The 23913-nt window shown below is 38.3% G+C and overlaps 2 protein-coding genes across 2 annotated transcripts in view; one reads left to right on the plus strand and one right to left on the minus strand.

Annotated features, from left to right (window-relative positions):
• LOC126474727 (neurofibromin) overlaps window positions 1-16781 on the plus strand; it is a 457914-nt gene extending 441133 nt beyond the window's left edge. Inside the window, exon 52 of the mRNA XM_050102210.1 lies at window positions 16186-16781. Within this exon, the coding sequence (XP_049958167.1) occupies window positions 16186-16322 (137 nt within the window). The 3' untranslated portion in view covers window positions 16323-16781. The remainder of the gene's footprint in view (window positions 1-16185) is intronic.
• A 5-nt stretch (window positions 16782-16786) lies between these two features.
• LOC126474749 (zinc finger CCHC-type and RNA-binding motif-containing protein 1-like) overlaps window positions 16787-23913 on the minus strand; it is an 83946-nt gene continuing 76819 nt past the window's right edge. Inside the window, exons 4-5 of the mRNA XM_050102229.1 lie at window positions 20715-20837; window positions 16787-17273 (exon numbers count right to left, since the gene is read on the minus strand). Of these exons, the coding sequence (XP_049958186.1) occupies window positions 17160-17273; window positions 20715-20837 (237 nt within the window). The 3' untranslated portion in view covers window positions 16787-17159. The remainder of the gene's footprint in view (window positions 17274-20714; window positions 20838-23913) is intronic.

The following is a 23913-nucleotide window of genomic DNA, read 5'->3' on the forward strand; positions in this document are numbered from 1 at the left end:
TGCAATACCTCTGACAGGTTTCCAATAATTGCAAGTGTTTTCATTTTTCTTAAACACTGCCTTATTTTTTCTTTTTTCATAGTCCACACACCTCACTCTTTCACCAGAAGAGAGCTGAAAACATTGTTGCAAGCATGCATATTTTACACTAGAAATATGCAAAATGCTGAATATTTTCTAACACTTTATACAGAAAAATTTTGCTCTCTTTGATTGCAGTAACAATATGTTGTGCAATTTTCATAAGTTTTGTGATGGGGCTTTTCGAGTAAATAAATCATAAAAACTCAAAAAAATATAAATTTTTTAAAATGCTTCATAATAAATGTTTGTATAATACAAATCACTGGAGCAGAGAAGATATGGTTTATGATTATATCAGTTGTATCTAGTAATATAACAAGGAAGTTCATGTTCTATGACTTTCCAAATTAAGGGAAAAAAAAAAATTTAAACAGACAAAAATTAATTCTCGTAGCTCTTTGTCATTTATGTTTATAAATGGAACAGTATTGTTAAAGTTCACTGATATGCACATTATCAGTTTGCACCACCATGTTTTATGAATTTCATCAAGTATGCCTGGTATACAACAAATATGCAAAACAACTGCCATGGCCATTTCTTATTTCAGCCTAATTTTGTCTAACCGAAACTAGCGATTACTGTGAAGCATCTGAATGCATTAATTTTTCTTTTATTAGGTGTGCCTAATAGAAGGAAAATGTTGGTTTTCGTCTTGCAATAGACACCTCGCATTTTTGTGGTGACTACAGAGAATAGACATGGAACCATTTCATTGATGATACTCTTCTTGGGTATGCAACCGGATAATGTAGTCATCTTCACAAAATATTTCAATGGACCAACTGGCCGCCGTCTTCCAGCAAGAATGTGCATCAGCATAGTCACATGAAGATGGCGACCAGTTTCATCATAACAACTATGTTACAAGAACTGCTATAAAATATTTCATGCCAACAAATTAAAGTCTCGATTGATGGAAATTGTCTGTAAAGTAACATCATACACTGCCTTGATTTTATTTCCTCTCTTAGTCACTGGTGTAGCAGCTACATCTGCAACATTTTAGCTGCTGATAAGAACTGCAATTTATGCAAAAAATTAATGATGGGAGGCATTTTTGGTATGGTTTGAGTGCTTAAATTTCACATTTATGCACTTTGAACTTCACGATATGTTCTCTTGTCATGGCTACATCTGCTTATTCGCCAATTTCCTCACTAGGCAGGAAGGGCTCTTATAAGCTGTGTCAAATAACACTTGCAGTGCACCTTTGCATCTAAAATTTTGACAGTGCATTCTTTCGGTGTAATCTTTCAGTGCGAAGAATTTCAGGGTAGGTTTCAACATGTTGGATTGAACCATTCCCTTGTGTGTTACAAAGGTCGTATACATTCTCAGAGTGATCACACAGTAGCACACAATCAACTCTTAATTCCTTGAGCAGGAATGGTTATGAAACATCAAGATATTTTGTCCATATCTGCAGTAATTCCAGTGTTTTCTTTAAGCACAACTGATTTATTTATCTTGGCATTTAATTTTTGTTTATAATTTGCTGATTGTATACTGCTTCTCTCTCACCACTCTGAGAGGACTTTGGCTTTGTATCTCTCTGTCATCTCCCTCAATTAACTCACCCCAGTGTTTCTCAGTCCTCACTTTGACTTGTATGTTCCTGGGGTTAAGTCTTATGCACAGGTTTCAAAAAAATTGTAACAAATGTTTGAGAACCATGCTTTAGAAAGTATAAGCACAATTATACAGATGGTAAATAAATTACTTGGGTGTGCATATATCAATGGTTGCTGTATGTTTGTAGTTGTTGTGTTTATAGTGATTGTAGGTGCTATTAATTTATGCATGTTTATTGGGTAGGCATTTTTTATTTGACACGTATGTTTCTGTTAACTACTCTTTTCCATAAATTTTTCTAAATTACGACATTCTCATACATATTGTATTGACTCTCCGACCCATGTTTCCAGAGTATGTATATGAGCAATGATATTAAGGTCTTATGTTTACAGAATCTTCCATCAGTTCTTGGTAGAACAACATTATAATACATGAAAACCACCAGTTTACTTTTGTTCCACGGTATTACTTTTATTGTGTTAACTGGTTTTCGGCTTACAAGGCCATCTTCAGACATTTACTGAGTAGTGTCACCAAAGAAGTTACAATGTTTGCAAACAATATTGGAAGAGAAATAACACGTCTGGGCTGAAGCAGAAACATACAGTATCATCTTTGACAGTGTGGTGGTAATGCAATGAAAAAATAAAAAATTGAACAGTAAATAAATAAAAATGCAGTAGACAGGAAAACTTTTACACAAAATAGGAACAGCATGCCTACATAACAGTTTCTATTAATAGACAAAACTATTTTATTTTATTTTATTAGTTTTGTTTATTAATAGAAACTGTTATGTAGGCATGCTGTTCTTATTTTGTGTAAAAGATTTTCCTGTCTACTATATTTTTATTTATTTACTGTTCAATTTTTTACTTTTTCATTGCATTACCACACTCTCAAAGATGTTACTTACCATGTTTCTGCTTCAGCCTAGATGTGTTACTTCTCTTCCAATGTTGTTTACCAACATTGTAACTTCTTCGGTGACAATACTCAGTAAATGTCTGAAGATGGCCTTGTAAGCCACAAAATGGTTAACACAATGAAAGTAATACTGTGGAACAAAAGCAAACTGGTGCTTTTCATTTATTAAGGTATTATATTGGTGGCATCATCTTTGGTTTTGCCCAACACTTTGAATTTATCCAGTTTCTTTTCCAAGTATTTCAATAATTTTTTTGAGTAATACTGATGTTTAAGATCTATCTGTTTATTTGGTGGGTCCTGTGAATGGGTTCTTATCTGTATATAAATTTCTAGTTTCGTGAGAGTGTTCACAGTAGGACCCTTCTGTGTCATGTAAGGTTTTTATTTATAATTTAGTGACACCCAAGCCCACCACAGAAAAATACAACTAATCAAAGAAACAATATCTAGAAAGAAAATAAAATACATACTAACTGCTTGTATGGGTCCAGTCTCAGACAAAGTTAACATATTATTCAGACCTACAAATATAGAGCTAACTTCCTGGACCACTAACAAACTCAAAGTGAAATTACAATCAGGCAAAAAGCCACCAATTTATGCTAGCCCTGGTCTATACAAAATCACATGTAACAGCTGTAACGATTTATTCACAGGCCAGACCAAAAGAACCTTTTTCACACTGTTTAAAGAATACATAGTGATAACAACCAATTAAAATTTTTTCTCCACCTAAAAGACAGTAGACACAGTTGAACACACATTGCAAGTACTTCATAGAATTCCAAAGAATTCTACCATGAACATTCTCAGGGAACTTGAAATTTATGTACAAGTAAAAACCAACTGCAAAACATATGGACGAAATGACAGATCTTAAACATCAATGCTATTTTAAAAAAAATACTGAAATATTCAGAAAAGAAAACGAATAAATTCAAAATGATGAGCATAGCCATATATATATATATATACCGTCGACGCACAAGGAACACTGTGTACAAGACTATTGAAAACATTGAATTCACAACATCGGCTGCAGACAAGAAGAAGAACACAGTGAAGAACACTGCTGCAACTGCACTCGTCGACGGTTGACGGACCGTGTGTTTTCTGTGGATGTAGACTTAATTTCAGCATTCGACATTAATGATTCCTTTACTCATGGCAATGGGTGGCTTACAGTAGCCATTGTACGAGGTGGTACAGGAGTTCCTAATGTTCCTGGCCATGAAAGTTTTGTAGACAGAGACAGAGACGCACCTATGCTGAAATTAAGTCTACATCCACAGAAAACACACGGTCCGTCGACGAGTGCAGTTGCAGCAGTGTTCTTCACTGTGTTCTTCTTCTTGTCTGCAGCCGATGTTGTGAATTCAATGTTTTCAATAGTCTTGTACACAGTGTTAGTAATAGTGGATGTCCGGTTCTCAGCTACGCTACAGATCAGCTTATTTATGAAAATACAAAGTACAGTCTCCAACAAATTTTACATATTCACATACACCTTTGCCTTTAATCCAAATAAATACAGACTCATTTACAGATATTTTTCTCTTATTACGGGTATACAAAGACAATGGGGATGGGGACATATACACAGATTTACCAAAGTCTTTATTTGCAAGTTCACCAATATGATAGGTACGGTAGGCAATAATGTCTCTGTCTAATATGTAAAATTATTAACACATACAGTCACTACAAACATAGACTACTACGAACATACAGCAACCGTAGATATATGAGCAATCAAATAATTTATACATCATCTGTATAACAATGCCTATACTTTGTAAACATATGACATCATAGCCAGAAAATTGTCAAATTACATCATAACAAATTAAGTACCACCTTAATTCAGCAAATATAGTTCACAGCTCGTGGTATTGTGGTAGCGTTCTCGCTTCCCGTGCACGGGGTCCCAGGTTTGATTCCTGTCAGGGTCAGGTATTTTCTCTGCCTCGTGACGACTGGGTGTTGTGTGTTCTTCATCATCATTGACTCGCAAGTCGCCGAAGTGGCGTTAACTAAAAAGGACTTGCAATACGGCGGCCGAACTTCCCCCGCATGGGGCCTCCAGGCCAACAATGCCATACTATCATTTCATTTCAGCAAATATAGAACGACAGTGAAAATCATTAGCCAACAATGTCATGTCACTGTCTAGCCAATATATATACAAAATGGCAATCCATGCTCAATGTTCTACTAATAACATGAAAATGTATAATGAATATAATTGTGCCCCACATTGTATTGCAAGTCACTTAATAATGGCACTTCAGCTGAAGCAGGTCTGTAGTAAAAAGGAAAGACATAAAAATTAGTATCACACAGCATTGAGTCTGGACATTCATTAAAATGTCACTTGCTGACTTCGACTAGGGGTGCAGGCCCTATGGAACATTAAATGTTTGAATGATTCCTAGGATCAAAACAAAATGTTCCTAAGAGAGCACATTTCCTACAATGTGTCATTATAAAATTACATGCTACAGTATTACGGGAAATACAGTGGCTGTATCATATGAGCAGCTACAAGTTCTCTACCATCAGCTGCAATGTGTACCTGAAAACAATTCAACATTGATCGGTTGAGCCACTCAGTGATCCCTGAATCATGCTCAGCAGTGGCCCAGGCATTATACACTGATCAGCCAGACCATTATGACCACCGACCTACTATTGATATCCAGGCGATGGCAGCATTACCTGGTGAGGCATGACTGCTAGTTGGACACACACAGTGTGCATATAGTATCAGTGGGCGTACTGTCTGTATGCAGAATGGGGAAGATGTGCGGTCTATCTGTGTTTGACCAAGGGCAGATTGTGGTGGCTTGGAGGCTCGACACGAGATCATTTCAGAAGCTGCACAACTTGCAGGTGTTCGAGGAGTGCTGTGGTAAGTGTCTTGAACACATGGCGAAGCCAAGGTGAAACCACGTCTAGACATTTTGGGGTTGAGCGACCACCCCTCATTACAAATGTTGAATGCCATAGGCTGGGCAGACTAGTAAAACAGGACAGATATCGAACTGATTATGGGCAGAAGGCCAGGCACACAAAGTACTGAACGTTGATAGCTGGTCCACAATCTCGTAAAGATGTCCAAACTGAAATCCATTGGGGCTGAGTTATGCATACGCCATATATAGTGGTCAAGTTCTAGGAGACACACCTTCAAGCAATACATGGAGAGTATCCTCAAGAAAGTTAATTATACTGGTTCATTCATTCAATGTGACCGTGTTGGTACAAGGCACAAGAATAGTTTATAAAAAGTACAAGCCCAGTGGACAGGCATAGTCATCACTAAACAGGAGCATAATGTAACATCACCTAGTGAGTAAACAATTGAACCTGCTTGTGCTATGCTGTGTCAATCTACTTACTCTGCCCTAGTGACCACCGCTTGGCACCATGTTACCCTACATGCAGTCAGCAGGTGGATCCACTGCTTGGAGTGCCACTCTTGATGAAGTCAGCTGAGTTGAGAGCCGCCAGTAGTGCGATCTGACAAACCTTGTTATCTCTGTCACTTTGCTGTTATTGGCAGAAAAAGATTTTCCCTCTAGATGGATTGGAATTGGCCCAATTTGTGATGGCTGGGAAGTGGATGGGAGAGTTCTACCTCAGATGTCATGGGTTGAGGTTCCTCCATCTCAACATCCCTTGAGGCAAGGTAGGGCACTGGGGAGGAACAACTGAATCTGCCTCTCAGCACAAGAGTGGCATCACAGGGTGAAGTGGAGTTTCTGCGTTGTGCATACCTGTGCATCTGACAAAGCATTCATATATTACAGTTTTTGGATCTGTCTTTGGATGAAGTTCACAGAATTGCACAAAGTTTCAAATTCTCCCAAAAGACTAAAAAACTCTGAAAGCTTGTCACAGATCCTGGAGAATGAGAACTTATTGGGATCACTGAGGGGGTTTAGTTTTCTAAGAAAATTCATTTTGTCTTGAGACAACCAAGACAGAAAGAGCAATTTCTTCTGAAGATCAGGATAGTTTCCCTTGGAAGGAGATCAAATGATGTTGTAGACAGAGCAGTTACATTTCCCAGTTACAAGTACCACTCTGAAATTATGGGACTGGTGAAACCGCAGGTGTTGCCAGAGATGAATCTGCAATCACTGCAGGAAGAAATATGTTACTATCACGTGGGTATTTGGTGTCCCTCACCTTTAACTGCAAACTTTTGATTTGTTGTTGATGATGATGTTAGTTCCACTGCTCTTGAGATTTCAGAAGTTACGGTTTTGTTAGGTTCACTTCATAGCACAGAGAAATCACGTCTCTTCACCACTGTTGCGATGTGCATGTCACTTTCATTGAACAAAAGGAACAACAGTTAACACAAAGTACAGAACCAAATCCAGGCCTTGTCGTCAGTAAACAGCATGAGTGAATTTGACCAGCACAATAACCTATGACAAGTTCATGTGTTAGGCAAGACTCACCACTGTTGTGACTTGCACATTACTTTTACTGAACAAAAGGAACAACAATTTACACAAAGTACAAGTATAATGCACAGAATCAAGTCCAGGCATAGTCGTCGGTAAATAGCACGTGTGAATTCAGCCAACACAATAATCTATAGCAATTTCATGGCTTGGGCAAGACTCACCATCAGTGATGTGGCTGGACTTTAATGTAATAACGTCCAGCGTGCAACTACAAAAATCTGTTTGTGCTTCACTGTACTGCTCAGGAGACACTGGATGGGCCAGATGACCCTACAAGGAGCAAGTGTTTTTCCCACTGTCTGGAGCACTGCTCTTGGACTAAGTCAATGGAGCAGACTGGTGGTGGTGGTGGTGTAACTGACAAACCTTGTGATCCACATTGCTATCAGCATCATTGCAACACAATAATAAAGTGATCACGAATATTTCCACAACACACTTTCAATCTAAATTAGTTTTGATGATTAGTTAAGATTGTATCATGGGGATTATCTTTTGCCCAATAGCAACGTTTGTCTTTGTATTGTATCTAAGTTATGCCTCATCTGAGAACAAAATTGCTATCACAGATGACAGTATGGTAGAATGCATGTGAAGTTTCCACCAACAGAATTCTGCTTATGGATGGTAATGAGCCACGGTCAGTCCGCTCGTTACCTTAAGTACTCTTTACAGGTAGTATGGGTATAAGACATAAACATGTAAAATGCAGCACACAGAAATGTGACTGTTTTCACAGCCTGTTTGTCTTTGATTTGTGTCTGGATCATTTTCCACACGTTTTTCAATGGCAGGTGTTCACACACATACATATCAGTTGCAGTGGACTGCTTCATTCACGTGGCAATACAGTGCTGCAAATACCCTGAATGTCGTCCGTTGCATGTGTTGAAAATTCTTCTGATGCAGATGTACTTCTTCACACTCATCACCATTGGCAGGACTATGCATGAATACATACTCACAAGCCACAAATACATACTCGCAAACATGGCAAAGGGTATCTCGTACCAATAATCTATTAGTGTTTCCCTGTACTATTTCATTTGCTGATAGAGCAAGATATAAATAAATGCCTATATTCCTCTGCATACGCCCTAATCTTTCTCATCCTGTTCTCGTTATCTCCACATGAGATACATGGTGTAGCAGCAGAACGACCACTTGGTCTTCCTTGACTGCAGGTTCTCTAAATTTACCCGAAACGTGATTCGCTAGGACTACATTGTCTTTTTTCCAGAGATCCCCATTTGAGTTCCCAGAGCATTTCCTGTTACACTTTCATAGGGGCTGTACCACCTTGTTATAATTCTACTAGCATATCTCTGAATCCATTCAGTGTCTAATGTCATCCCTACTTGACAAGGATTCCAAGTACGGGACCCATACTCTGAATCTGGTCGCACTAGCATCTCGATTGTAATTTTGTTTACGGATGTAGGTCCTCCATTTGTCTACACGAACAGTGCTTCTACACATTCATCCCATTTCAATCCACTTGTTAGTATTACTCCTAAATACTTACACAATGTGATGTGCTCAAGGTGTTCACCAACAATACTGTAATAGGATGTTATCAAGTTATTTTTCTTAGTTATATGCATTATTGTTAATTTATTGAGTTTTTTTTAAAAAGAACGCTTGGCTATAGACTGTATGATACGAAAAAGAGGAGTATAACAGTCAGACAAGAACTAAGAGTTAAAAACATAACTGAACAGATCAAGGAGTATAGAAATAAATAGGGAGATCATGTCACAAGAATGAATTAAAATAGTAATCAGTTATTGACCAATTGGTAAAAGCCCAGTTAGCAGACCAAGAAATAGCTGGAGAGACCAATTAACAATTAACCACAGACAACAGAGCACCTAACAATGGAAAGATTCCTAACACTTGAAGGTAGAAGAAGAAAAGAAGAATATTTTTCATGTATCCACATTTAAAGAAAATTGTCATTTGTGACACAAAATTAATTTTGTACAAGTATTTCCGTATGTCCTCACAATCACCTGGTGATGATACTTTCCTGTATAAAACAGGATCATCAGTGAACAATATTATAGTGCTGCTGCTCCTTTTGATAAAATGTTTATGCATATTGAGAACATTCAAGATCCTATTACACTTGCTTGGGCACACCCCACTTTACTTTCATTTCTGTTCAACATTTGCAGTCCAGTATAAAATACTGTATCCTATTAAACAGTCAAACATTCAACAAACCAATCACGTATTTGCAAAGTTATTCCATTTGAATGTATTTTGGCTTGTATTCAAAAAAGGTGTAAGATGGAAGCTACCTGTTTACCTGTGTCTACTGCTCGCAAGAAATCATATATGAATGAATAAAGAGTGGTTTTTCTTGGATCTTTACTTGTTCTTTGAAAGTAATTTGTTTTCCTCCAGGCACATTATAGCATTTGAGTTAGGTATTATGCCATAGGATCCTGCAACAGACTGACATATTGGTCTGTGATGCCTTGGTTTGAATAATACACCACATCTCACAACAACAACCTAGTTGCCCTATTGCACTGTTCACTACTCACCCTCCTAGCAGAACCATGTAATTGCCCTTGTAACAGCAAAATATGAAAACAATATGTAGCACATTGTTTACCACCTTTTTCTTCGCGCACGGGGTGGCTGTGTGGTCTAGGGTGCCTTGCCACAGTTTGCTCAGCTCCCCCCTGTCAGAGGTTCGATTCCTCCCTTGGGCATGGGTGTGTGTGTGTTGTTCTTAGCGTAAGTTAAATTAAATAGTGTATAAGCCTAGGGACTAACGACCTCAGCAGTTTGATCTCACAGGAACTTACCACAAATTTCCATTTTCTTTTTCTTGCTATCCCTATTCAGGAGGAGGAGGAGATTAGTGTTTAACATCCTGTCGACAATGATGTCATTAGAGACGGAGCACGAGCTCAAATTAGGGTAGAAAAGACAAGGAAATCAGCCGTGCCCTTTCACAGGAACCATCCCAGCATTTGCCTGAAGTGATGTAGGGAAATCATGGAAAACCTAAATCAGGATGACCGGATGTGGGTATCCCTATTCAGAGTGATATCGTGAACTTTTCATTTGACATACCTTTTGATATGTTAAAGATAAAATTTGTTTTCATATTGATGACCAGTTCCAAGCAGCTTATAAAAGGAATCGACTGTATTTTTTAAATAGAAATATGCTCTTTTTTGGGATCATAATATAAGTTCTTGTTGAGACAATAAAACGACTTCATAGCTCTGAAACTGAGATAACTCTGGTGAGTTGCTGAATCCTGTAGAGTACCTGTCAAGGTGAAGTCGATTATCAGTGTCTTTGACAAATTCAAAGACATTTGAGATGACATTTTCAGTTCTTCGCTTTGTGCAGGTATGGAAACAAAAAGATGGTGCACTGTTCAGTATGATTTTTTTTTTTTTTTTCAGATTTCTCAAATTGTATCATTAAACTAGCAACTGAGGGCAAGACAGGTCAATAGTTTATGAAAAAAAATCATTTTCAGTATAAAAATAAATGTGTAATTTCTTCACTTACATGTTGCAGAATCCCCAGCAATTCTTGTTTGACCACCTATCAATTATCAATAGCCCCAAGATAATCACATTACTCCATAGACAAAATCTACAGTTAGTTACTTGTATATTGTGGTGGATAAGGAAATTTCACATATTAATGATACGGCAAAATAATCTCCCCTTTGCGAGCTGTCATTTGTCAAAAACTCTTTCTGAATTCTCAAATCATCTATGAGATACAAGGGATATTACGAACATATCATTCATACTACGTCATTTGAGTGGCGAGAGTGGAAGTGAGTGCTATATACAGGGTGAGTCACGAGGTTTTCCCCCGGTTGCTGGAGGTTATTTCTTAGGTTATTTGGAACAAAAGATGTAAATACAGTAATGTGATCAAATCCATAATTAAGGAGCTACAACAGAGTTCTCAAACATGCCACGGTGTATGGAGTGTTCCACTTGTGTTCACAGGACACACGTTCAGTCTTAGACAGGTGCAACCAGTGATACGTTTGCATAACAACCACGTTGTTGATACTGCAGTCACTGTTTACTGTTATTGTCTCCTGTATGCAGTACACTTTGCCATGCCGTACAAGTTTTCATCACAGGAGTATGGAGAGATGGTGTACATTTTGGGCTTCTGTGATGGTAATGCAAAAGCTGCTGTTGTCGATTATCACCTTCGGTATCCTAATTGTAGGATTCCGAATGCCAAAACATTTAGTGGAACATATCGAGCATTGCTAGAAACTAGTACTCTTCCCAGTATTCATACTCACTCTGAAAGACAATCATGACATTCAAGAAGAGGAAAACATTCTTAATTCAGTAGAGTGCAGTCCTCATTCAAGTACAAGATGCCTAGCTACCCAATTGAACATTTCACAACCTATGGTATGTAGGATTCTTCATGAGAATAGACTGTATTCTTTTCACGTGCAGGAAGTTCACCATTCAGAGCCACATGATTGAGCCAACCGTTCGCACTTTTGTAACTGGTTAAATGGAAATTGGGAGGTCTATCGCTTCATAATGTTCAGTGATGGGGCAACCTTTACAAGAGATGTCATCAAAAACATGCATAACATGCATGAGCCAACCATTTGCACTTTTGTAACTGGTTAAATGGAAATTGGCAGCTCTATCACTTCATAATGTTCAGTGATGGGGCAACCTTTACAAGAGATGTCATCAACAACATGCATAACATGCATGTTTGGGCAGACGGAAATCCCCATGCCACAGTAGTATCTCAAAGCAGATTCATTATAAATGTCTGGTGTGGTGTTGTATGTGATCAGTTACTGGGGCCGTATATTTTCCCGGGAAATTTAAATGGTCAGATGTACGCTAACTTTTTACGAGAAGACTTACCGCAGCTTCTTGAAGATGTTCCTCTGGAAACAAGGCGGCACATGTACATCCAACATGACGGGACACCTGCACGCTTCCACCATGTGGTAACAGCTTATCTTAATCAGCAATTCCCACATCGATGGACAGGTCACGTGGGCCCTATCAACTGGCCTGCTAGATCCCCAGATTTAACATCCTTAGATTATTGCACCTGGGGGTAGATGAAGTGAAATGAAATGTCATGTGGCTAGGGCCTCCTGTCAGATAGACCATTTGCTTGATGCAAGTCTTTTGACTTGATGCCACTTTGGCAACTTGTGTGTTGATGGAGATGAGATGATGATGATGATTAGGACAACACAACACCCCTGAGGGCAGAAAATCTCAAACCCAGCCGGAAACCGAACCCGGGCCCTGTGGCATGACATTCCGTCATGCTGACCACTCAGCTACCGGGGCGGACTAGGGATGGATGAAAGATATAGTGTACGAAGTTAAGGTGGAAACATGAGAAGAATTGATACAATCCATTCTCGATACTGCAACATCAATAAGGAATGAGCATTTGAAACTTCGATATGCTACTCGCGCAGTTCACTTCCATGCGAATCTTTGCCTTCAAATGCAGGGAGGAAATTTTGAACACTTCCTTTACATCCACTCTCAATGCAAGACATTGCTACAGAATTGTTTAAATTAATGATTATGTCCATTTTTGATAGTGAGATCCTACAATAAAAGTTTTTTTCTGACATTTTCTTGAGTTTTTCAGTTACTATAGCTCCTTAATTATGAACCTGATCCCATTACTTTATTTATATTTTTTTTTTCCAAATAACGTAAGGAATACCCACTAGAAACCGGGGGAAAACATCGTGACTCGCCTTGTATACAATCAATTTCCTCAAGATTGGAGATATATGTGAATCTCCTCTCACGTTTAAACAAAAATTTGAAAAATTCTATATATTAGCTACATTTTGTACGAAGCAACTTATGACCTAAAATTCTCCAAACTTGACTTACACTCATAGCAACTCATTTTTTAATTATAAGTCATTCGAATGTTATATGTTGGGTTACTTAATTTCATATCACAATAACGACATCCGTCAAAACAATGCAGCTTTAGAATAAAACCACTAGATATGAAACTCAATCAATTTACTAAAAAGTTTCTTTATAATTATTTGAGGGCAGCAGAGCAGCTGGTGGTTGTGTGGGACCCGTGTTTTGTGTTATGCACTAACCAGTATTGCTTATTCAAGGCAGGCTGTCACAGGATGGTAGGTCAGGTCAGGTCAGGTCCAGTACTGAGGAAACTGAATAATTTTTTATTTTGTCCATGTCAGTTGCATTTATATAAAATTCAGTTGTAGTGGTTAACGGTTTTGGGCTGACGTGCCCATTTTCAACCTACACACCTGAAAATTACAAAGTACATGCCTTACAACAATGTGTACAAACAGTATTATGTCCATATTATAGGTACTCATATGCTTACAGCCATACCCTGCATTAACTGTAATTATTCATACAATATGGTGACAAAAGGCACAGCAAAGTATACTGTGGGCAACAACTACTTTCATTGATCTTAGACTATGTGTCTGCTGCTACTGACTGACATTACCAAACTGACAAGTATTACCTACAGTTGTCAACAGGACACCTTTATAGGTGTCGCCCTCTATATATGTGCATGTGCCTGTATATTAGTTTTCTTTGGTTCTGCCACAACAGTTGTCTTTTTATTTATAAGATTTTAAAAGTAAAGAAATATCGAATTTAAGTTACAGATAATGTCGACACTTTTGTTTTACAGAATAGCATGGCATCCAAATGAAAATAAAAATTTTACATTACAGGAAATGTCAACAATTTTTTTACAAAATAATGTAGTGTCCAAAAGGAACATACAAAACCAGAAGGCGACAACACAGTGCACCCTCCTCTATACAACCCTGTATTTTTGTAGCACAGTGCATTACCAAGCATTACTACCTTATATACAGGAAATCAGTGCCAAAGAAACTGATACAGGCATCGTATTCAAATACAGAGATATGTAAACAGGCAGAATACAGTGCTGCAGTCGGCAACGCCTATACCGAGATACGTAAACAGACAGAATATGGCGTTGCAGTCGGCAATACCTTTATAAGACAACAAGGGTCTGGTGCAATTGTTAGATAGGTTACTATTGCTTGCGACAATGGCAAGTTATCAAGATTAAAGTGAGTTTGAATGTGGTGTTGTAGTCATCGCACAAGCGATGGAACATAGCATCTCCGAGGTAGCGATGAAGTTGAGATTTGCCAGTACAACCATTTCACAAGTGTACCATAAATATCAGGAATCCAGTAAAACATCAAATCTGCGACATTGCTGTGGCCAAAATGATCCTACAAGAATGGGACCAACGGCAACTGAAGAGCATTGTTCAACATGACAGAAAAGCAACCCTTCCACAGATTGCTGCAGATTTCAGTGTTGGGCCATCAACAAGTGTCAGTATGTGAACTATTCAGTAAAACACCATCAATATGGGCTTTCAGAGCCCAAGGCCCACTCATGTACCCTTGATGACTGCACAACACCAAGCTTTATGCCTCACCTGGGCCTGTCAACACTGACATTGGACTGTTGATGAATGGAAACATGTTGCCTGGTTGGACGAGTCTTGTTTCAAATTGTATCGAGTAGATGGGCGTGTACAGATGTGGAGACAACCTCATGAATCCATGGACACTGCATGTCAGCAGGGGACTGTCAAGTTGATGGAAGCTCTGTTATGGTGTGGGGCGTGTGCAGTTGGAGTGATATGGGACCCCTGATACGTCTAGACATGACTCGCAGGTGACACATACGTAAGCATCCTGTCTGATCGCCTGCATCCATTCATGTCAAGTGTGTATTCCAATGAACTTTCAGAAAGTCCAGCAGGAGAATGCAACACCCCACACATCCAGAATTGCAACGGAGTGGATCAGGAACACTCTTCTGAGTTTAAATACTTCCGCTAGCCACCAAACTCCCCAGACTTGAAATTATTGAGCATATCTGGTATGCCTTGCAGCATGCTGTTCAAAAAGAGATCTCCACGTCCTCATACTCTTATGGATTAGTGGACAGCCCTGCAGACTTCATGGTGTCAGTTCCCTCCAGCATTACTTCAGACATTAGTCGGGTCCCTGCCACATAGTGTTGTGGCACTTAAGATTTTTATGTCACTGCAACTAAGACAGGCAAAATAAAAAAAAAAATGTCCAATTCACTAATCAGTATTATCTATGAGACCCTGCCTTCCAGCTGGTGATGACACATGCCAGCAAGACTCCTGATTGTCAGTGCAATTAGCATTCAGTGAAACCTATATGGAAAATAGCACTGGTGCTATCATGGAAGACATCAAATTTCCCTGTTCTTGGAAGGCTTTGCAGGAGTCACCTCGAAAATTTACTGTGCATCCTACTCCATGTGACACAGTCTTCTCAAAGAAGTGCCCTCTACAACTTTTAATCTCTTTTCTGCTATTGTAATTTTCCAACTGCAAAATAGTGGAGTGAAATGAAAAGGATTGGAATATAACAGAACTTCTCTATACATTTCTTTCATCTCTCAAAAATATTTTATGCAGATGTTGACTATTGTAACATGATTTGCTTCAGTAGGAAGTACATGTTATAAATACCAGAATGTTGTCGAGGAGACAGCCATTTACAGGAGAATTAATGGCTTTCATAGGCATAATCAAGAGCGAGTTCTATATTACAAATGATGGTGGAATTGCCATTACTGTGTGTGTGTGTGTGTGTGTGTGTGTGTGTGTGTGTGTGTGTGTGTGTGCGCGCGCGCATGCATGTGTGCGCGTGTCTGTGTGCGTATTTTGTGTGCACAGTAGCTGTGATTATAATTTTAAGAGAACTACAGCACATAAGCACAAAACTGAAGGACTGGTAAATATATTTGTTTCAAACTGCCCCCACATGCACAAGCACACTCACACACAAACACGTACACATGCATGTGCGCGCGCTCGCGCGCCCCCACACACACACACACACACACACACACACACACACACACACACACACACACACAATGATATTCTTATGTGATTCATTGTTTTTCTGTAATAGCAATGTAATGTATGTTCACAACTAAAATGAGCTATTTAATTAATTCTGTGTCCTATAAAAATTCAACCAATTTTTTATGTATTACAGAACCCGTCTTAGATGTTGGGGCCTGTTCTGATGGATCAGGAAATTCATTAGGGCGTTCTCCATTTGCTAAACAGCGCAGTTTCAAGTGCATTAGCAAGAGCAACAAATCAGGCAATATTGTTGATACACCAAAGTGAGGCAGGCTGCCTCTGAAGGAGAAAGAATCCAAGAGTAATACATCAGCAATCTCATCAGGAATGTGCAGTTGTATCCATTACTGTTGCCTTTAGTCACATTTTAGAATGGCATCAGCTTTTTAAAGATGGGAAGAGTAGGCAGTTATTTGTGTTTATTCTTATTTTATATTAGGAATTATTAGGAATTCATGAAATAGACTTGCTTGTTTCGATGTGGTGCTGAAGACCTAATATATTAAAATACTGATAAAATGTCATTCACAGATATATAATGACATTGACTGAACTGTACCTGAAGATGGATATGTAGATATTTTTAATACGGGTTCAAAGTATGAAAAATTCATAAAACTGATCTGTTTTAGAAATGACTGAACTTTTGCATGACAAACTTTTTTTAATGTATAAAATTTGTTATTGTGTATTATTAGTAGCTTATTTTACTGTTATCAATTGATATATACTTTTGATCAGAAAGCTTTTATTATGTAAATAATGTCTTAATACACCATTCCACATGGCTATAATTATGCCTTACCTCAAAATGCAATAGAGGCTTCTGCAAATCTGATTATATATACATTTTATAAACAGTTTTTTTCAAAGTTAAGTGTACAGAAATGAATATGGTGCTAGTTGTAAATTAATTGTCACAATGTTTACGCTGCTACAACATTCCTACACAAATTATTGTACATTTTGTAAATTATTCATTGTGTTCCACAAACAGTGGACAGAGCCTATAGAAAACACCAGTTTTATTAAAGAACAATATATATATACTTATATATACACAGATGAGAGTAAGACTATTTCACTAAACAACGATTTAAGTGTTCAGTCACTAATATCCTCTTCATCACTGAAGTAGGTACTAGGCTTTATCCTCTTTCGGCGAGCTGTAGTCTCAGTCGGAATTGTGGAATTATCTTCTTGAATCATTTTTCTTTGCTGGTACAAATATTGATTGTATGTAATTAACTGAGGCTGACAATAAATATTGTACATAGAAATACACACAATGCCTTTCATTATTGCCAAATTTTAAAACTTCAGAACTGACAGAGTTGATTATGATTTGCTAATTAGAATAAAAGAGTCTCCAATTCTCTACAGTTTACAGTGTTAGTTATGAAGAGATGCTCATGTTTGTATAAGTGAAGGCAAAAATTACTGCTTGTATTATCTGACACATGCCATGTTCATGGACTACAGTAGAACTTCTATTATCCGGATGACTCAGGACCAGACCCAATCTGGATAATTGAGTAAACTGTGAAAACTAATCATTTCTTAAAACTAAATTTGTGTATACATACTATTGTAATATTAATTTCATGACTAAAAACAATTTTTTTTAGGTTTTGTAAAATACTTAAGTACAGTGTCAATTCTTGAGAGGTCGGTCACAGTCCATTGTTTTGCTGTATTCAATTGTTTTCATGCAGCCAAGCCTTGCATCTGCTTGACAGCGAGCAGGCTGTATATGGTCACACTTAGGCTGCTGCTTCATCCAGGCTGCTACTGACTATCAATTTCTTATCTCACACTCTGAATGATTTCATCATCACTGAGAATTTGGAATCCAGGGCCCTAAGAATCGCAAGCAAGCCACCTATATTCTATGCACTGCAGTTGGAATGCCCAGGAATTTTCAAAAAGATCTCTCTTGTGTTCTCAGGTATATTTCATCCTCTGCCACTTCTCTTTCTTCCTCTTCCTTTTCATGCTGCTTCTTTTTATCTTTGTCTTTTTGTATCTCATCCTTCATTAAAATGCCTTTCAGTTTATTCCAAGTTCTTTTTAATGTGGCTGTCTATGCCAAATTCCATGCTTCCACCATTCCACCACCATGTAAGAGCAGTCTTTGATATTCAATTTTTGGTGATGAGCCACAATGTCTTCTTTATTTCCGTCTTTTATCTGAAGCTTCCCCAACGATTGCCTTCTGTAATGTCACTTTATAGTTTCAACAATCAATTTGTCCACTGGCTGCAGTAAGCTCATTACCTTTGGTGGCAGGAAGAGTGTTTTGAAACATCCATCTTCTCTATCAAGAAGGCTTTCAGTGGGGTGCATGGGTGCAATGTCCAGTATTAACATCATCTTACTGCCTTCTTTCCCTCTGCCTTTCAGTGTTTCTTTTTACTCCAGGTGTGAAAATTGAACCATACCATTTGCAAAATAAAGTAGCACTCATTCAGACCTTTGGTTGATTCTTGTAGAAGATGAGAAGCTTTTGAACATTTTCGAAAACCCGAGCATTTTCGATTTTCCTAACAACAGGTGGAGTATTCCGTCATTTCCTGTAGAGTTAGCACAGTTCATCACTGTAAGAAAGTCATTACTAATCTTGTGGCTGGGAGTGCTAGTTTCCCTTTTAGAAGCTTAAGTTATTTCAAGCAAACTGTTCTAAGTAAGGTGTGTCTCATCTTTTATTTAAAAATTGTTGGTCATAAGATCCTACTTCAGTTTTCAATTTTTCAATAAAATTTTCTGCTGCTTTTTGGTCTGCTGATAGTTTTTCACCATTTAAATCCAACTCATGTACACTTGCCTTGGGATTCTGTACCCAGCCACTGCTCACCTTAAACAAAGACAAATTGTCCCTTTTTTAGCTAAAAGTTTCACTTTTTTGCAAACAATTGGCCCTGAAAGAAGATTTTTCAATGCTCTGCTGCAAAAACCACTTGAATAAGGCCTCTTCAAGCTCTTTGTTTTCCGCTGTTTTTATAGCTTTTCTTGACAAACTCTCATCTTCATTCTCAAGGACAGACACAAAGTTTAAAACTGAGTAGGAGTTTTTTTGGTTGAAATGGTTGATGTTCCCACACTAAACATCTCAGGTAACTGCTTACCACACACACTAATTGTTAGAGGACTTTTATTTTGTCTCCCAATGATAAGATAACGCATTTCCTTTTACAGGCACATGCCACACAGTAAACTAAAACACAACCACAAAATTAAAAACATAGAAGACGGAACATATACCAAAAAATTAGTGTGTCTGTTAAGGTCACAACACAAACTGACTTAGACTACACTGAATTACAAGCACTACAAACCGTACTGTATTCATTGTTCAATGGAAGTTTTTGTCTGTTAATACATTCCCTGCTGAGTGATTTTAAAATGATAAGAGAAATGTAAAGTGTACTGTATACTATAATGAATATCAAACAAAACCAATGACTTTAGTCATAGAGTATAAATTTCTTTTTCCTCAAAGCAATCCGGATAGTTGGACAGGGTTGCCACAAGTTTTGGATATCAGGGAATCAAACATATAAGGGAAATTTGAAAAAGACACTGGAAAAATCTCATTTTTGTCTCAGCAGATGAAATGGTTTGTTTACTGAGATGCCATGCACAGTCGCTGGCTGGGCGCAGCTGAGTATGTGAGCCACTTCCCTACTCCCTCATTCTTATTGCTTCTCCCCTTTTGACTACATCCCTCAACTTACAGTCAGTGCTGCCACCAGTTCTTGCTGCTAGCCTAGCAGCTGCCTGTTGAATCTAGTCTCACAGATCTGCCCACAGGCCAGATTTGTTTGTGTATGGTGTAATGTAGCAGATTTTCATGGTTTATCCATGGACCCAGGACTGTGGTGTTCCTCAACAGGCCGGAGGACATGAGCAATGGATTTGAAGAATTGCAACTGTCTCACCGCAAGTACATCGTACAGTGCGGCATTTTATAGACATTTTATATATTCTAGTACATTTTGACACTTCGAAAGTAGTTTATATATTAGAAAGTATGGACGATAAGAAGAAGAAAATTGTGGCAGTCACTGACAGTTTGTATGCTATGTACTCACATATTTTTTGAAGGAAAGACCACACAATACTTGTAAAGTAATAGACATAAAACAGTGGTTAATAACAGCCAATAATGAACATAGTAGAACCAACATTTTATTGACAGTCACCAATAGTGTTGGTTAACAACTTTTTCCTGCCTTAATCACTTCTTTCAAGAGGCCTACTTTTTTCTGAAGTTATTTCTGTCTTGTGACTCCACAAAAATGCATATTTTTGTCACTAAATGTGTTCCATTTTATTGAAATAAAATAACATAAGTGGTTTTAATGAAAAATATATTCCAGTTGGCTTGCTTTCTCCATCTAAAAACAGTTCATTGCAAAAGATGTTGATGTTAGAACTTAAGATTTTTGCTCATGCATTTGGAAATACAGAAGTCCTTACACTTTTTTGTCAACTTGTGTCTTTACTTACTCTTTAGATCTCAAAATTTGTCAGGGAAAAATGCTAAGACTTGTCTGTTCAGGGAGATATCAGAGAATTTCACTTGGGGAAACTTGTGGCAGCCCTGTTGGAGTTCAGATAATTGGAGTTCTACTGTACTTGCATTATATTAATATTTACCTCAAGTCGAATAGCTGCACTCAATGTTTCTTCGTCAGATTCATACAAATCACTCTCTTCTTCTTTAGTGGAACTTTTAAAAGCACATAACCTGTCTTCAATATCTGAAGAACTGTCAGCATCCTGGAATATAATATTTCAGGTTTTTTTGTCATCAAAATATGCAGAACAAAATTTATAAAATGCATTACCCATATGTATGTGTGAAACATGCTCTACTCTTAACAGAAGGCAGACAGACAACCACTCATATCATAGCTGAACAGGCAACATGACATAAACAAGACAGTAAATGTTGGTGAGCTTCTGACAATGTTCTTCTTCACAGTCAACGAGAAATACATCCACAGCATCACTGCAACCCAACTGGGGAGATGAATTATGCTGAGTAGAATGAGTGACAGGAACAAGAAAACAAGAAGGAGATGGTGAGGGCAGGGAGGGTGGAGGCAAGGGAGACTGTTAGATGGGAAGGAGAGGTAGCAAGGAGCAAGGAAACGAGTTAGGAATGTGGCAGCATTGAGCATTGAGCTTGCCCTGGCAGCATTGAGCTCACCCCGACACAGGTAAGGGAAGCTGTGTGTAGTGCATGATGAAGTGAAGGAGAGGGACAGGAAGTGTAGAGTAATAGAGTGAAGTGGGAGATTTGGGGATGGGGGTACAGAGGGGGATGGGACAGAGGGATAGTGCAGAATGAGATAAAGAAGACAGCATGATCGAAATATGTATTGAAAGGACAATTCCCATACATGAAATTCAGAAAAAACTGGTATGTATTTTCTTTGTGTGTGTGTGTGGGAGGGGGGGGGGGATCCAGATGGCATGGGTTATGAAAGAGCCACTGAACAGAAGAAGCATGTTATGCTCAGCAGCATGCTCTACAACTGGTAGGTCAGTTTTGTTCTTCGCCACAGTTTGGCAGTGATCAATCATTAAGGTGGGCAGCTGGGTGGTAGTCATGCTCACTTAACCCTCGTGCAGAAATTACATGTATAACATGACTGCTTTCACATGTTGCCCTGCCTCTGATAGGGAAGGATATGCTTTACTTTCCAACTTATAATCTAAGAAGGATCAGAAAGAAAATCCTTGGGTTTCTACATCCAAAAGGGCAATACAACTGTTATCATTTCTGTGTTTTTCTCTTTGCCTTATCTCAACTTGCCTGTCTTTCACATCCATTTCCACCACACCTATCTCAGGTCTCTCGCATCACTTTACTAACTTACTCCCCCCACCCCCTAACCCACTCCTCCATTTCACACAGATAAAGTTAACTTAGTAGGTGATGAACATTTGTTACAGTACCTTAGTACTTTATTTGCTTCTTGCAACAAACATACTTGTTTTTCATACAAAACTATTATGTTGCTGTTGTCCATAATTAGAATTCATTTTTATATGTCCAAAGATCTTTGTGAAATCATTGACCTATATGAAAAATGGTACTGGTCCTAGTGTGCTCCCACGAATCACTTAACATATTTTGAGTTAGGTAAGTACTTCACCTGGGCACATGTGGAAGTGTTTTAGCATCCGCCCATCAAACGGACAGAGTATGAGTCCATGTTGTGGGTTGTATACCTTAGAAACCAAGAGGCTGCTGTTACATCAGTGCTGGGCCTCTCCCCTTGCCCCTACAGTTGAGTGAGTATGACAAGTCTGAGAACAGTGGGGCTGCTTCCTACTCGTCAACTCGTTCCATTACTAAAGCGTGCAGGAGGTTATCATCTGCAGCAAGATTCACACAGGTAGTACTAAGTTTCTATGGCTGGACTTCGCAGTAATAAATTAAATGCATAAATCTTCTTTGTGAATCAGTCTGTATATTAGTGAAAACCCTGTTAAAATCTCTACAGTAGTTCCTGAAATCATCCTCCACATACTGGCAGAAAAATGCAGTGGGGACTTTAATTCATCATAGTTCAGCCAATTTGCTTAAAATATTTATAAATTATAAATACAAAGCTTTCTTGTGAGTCAGTCTGTCCATTCGTGAAAACAGAATCAAAATTGCTACTGTAGTTCCTGAGATTTGTCAACCACTCTAGCGGAGCTAACCCCAAAATGAAAGCCTGATTCTCCTCGCATAATGAAACAACACGTACTTTGTGTCTCAAGGGCATTTTCATAATATCACTTTCTTGAATGTATATGCACCAACAGAAGATGCACATGAAGACACTGTAGATTGTTTCTATGATCAGTTACAGGAGGTTTGTGACAGAAAAGCTAGATATGACTCCAAAATAGTACTTGCTGACTACAGTGTGAAACTGGGCAAACAAGAGGTATTCAGAAACACATTTGGTGAGGGTTTCCCAATTTGCTTCTGCGAACAAATGAACGGAAAAATATCTACAATGGTACCTGTAAAAAAGAATGAAGCAAACCAAATAGTCAACATACTGCTATCAAAGAGATGGGCACCTAATACAGAAAATGTGCACACTTCTCAAGGAGCTAATTCCGATTCTCACCGCTATTTAATAGGAGCCAAAATGAGGCAGAAACTTTCTATAGCTGCCAAATGAAACAGTACTAGAATAAAGAAATGGGACATAGAACAACTGAAAGGTAAGTCTACTGTTTAAGAGTATCAGGACAGACTGAGAAAGGAGTTATGAACAAAATATGGTGAAGACCATATAGACTCTATTAAAAATGCCATTCTGTCAACAGCACATGCAATATGGGGAAACAAGAAGACTTAGAAATGAAGATTGGTGTGACAATGAATGTAGACAGGCACTGACACAGAAAAAGGACGCAAGACTGAAGTGCTTCCAGCAAAATACAAGACCAAATCAGGCATTATATAATAAAAAGGGAATACAGGCAGCAAGGGTATGTAGAAGGAAAAAAAGGGAAGCCCTAAGGAGAAAGATAGAGGAGACAGAAGAGCACTATTAAAGGAATGAGAGCAGAAATTTTTATAAGAAAATTAAAGAAGGAACCCAAGAATATAGACCAAAAATAGCAGCATGTGATCACACAGAGGTAAATTTGCTGACAGATAAAGAAAGTGTTCTGGATAGATGGAGAGACTAATTCAAGGGAATCCTGAAGAGCAATCTTACAAGGGGAGAGCAACCACTCTACTAAATCGCAAGTCCAGAGAGAGGAGAATCCAGTTGGAGAAAGCATCAGAACCTGGCAGAATAACTGCAGAAATAGTAAAAAAACGGGTGGACTGGTC

The sequence above is a fragment of the Schistocerca serialis genome, chromosome 1 (assembly GCF_023864345.2).
Source record: "Schistocerca serialis cubense isolate TAMUIC-IGC-003099 chromosome 1, iqSchSeri2.2, whole genome shotgun sequence".
Taxonomy (NCBI): Eukaryota; Metazoa; Arthropoda; class Insecta; order Orthoptera; family Acrididae; genus Schistocerca; species Schistocerca serialis.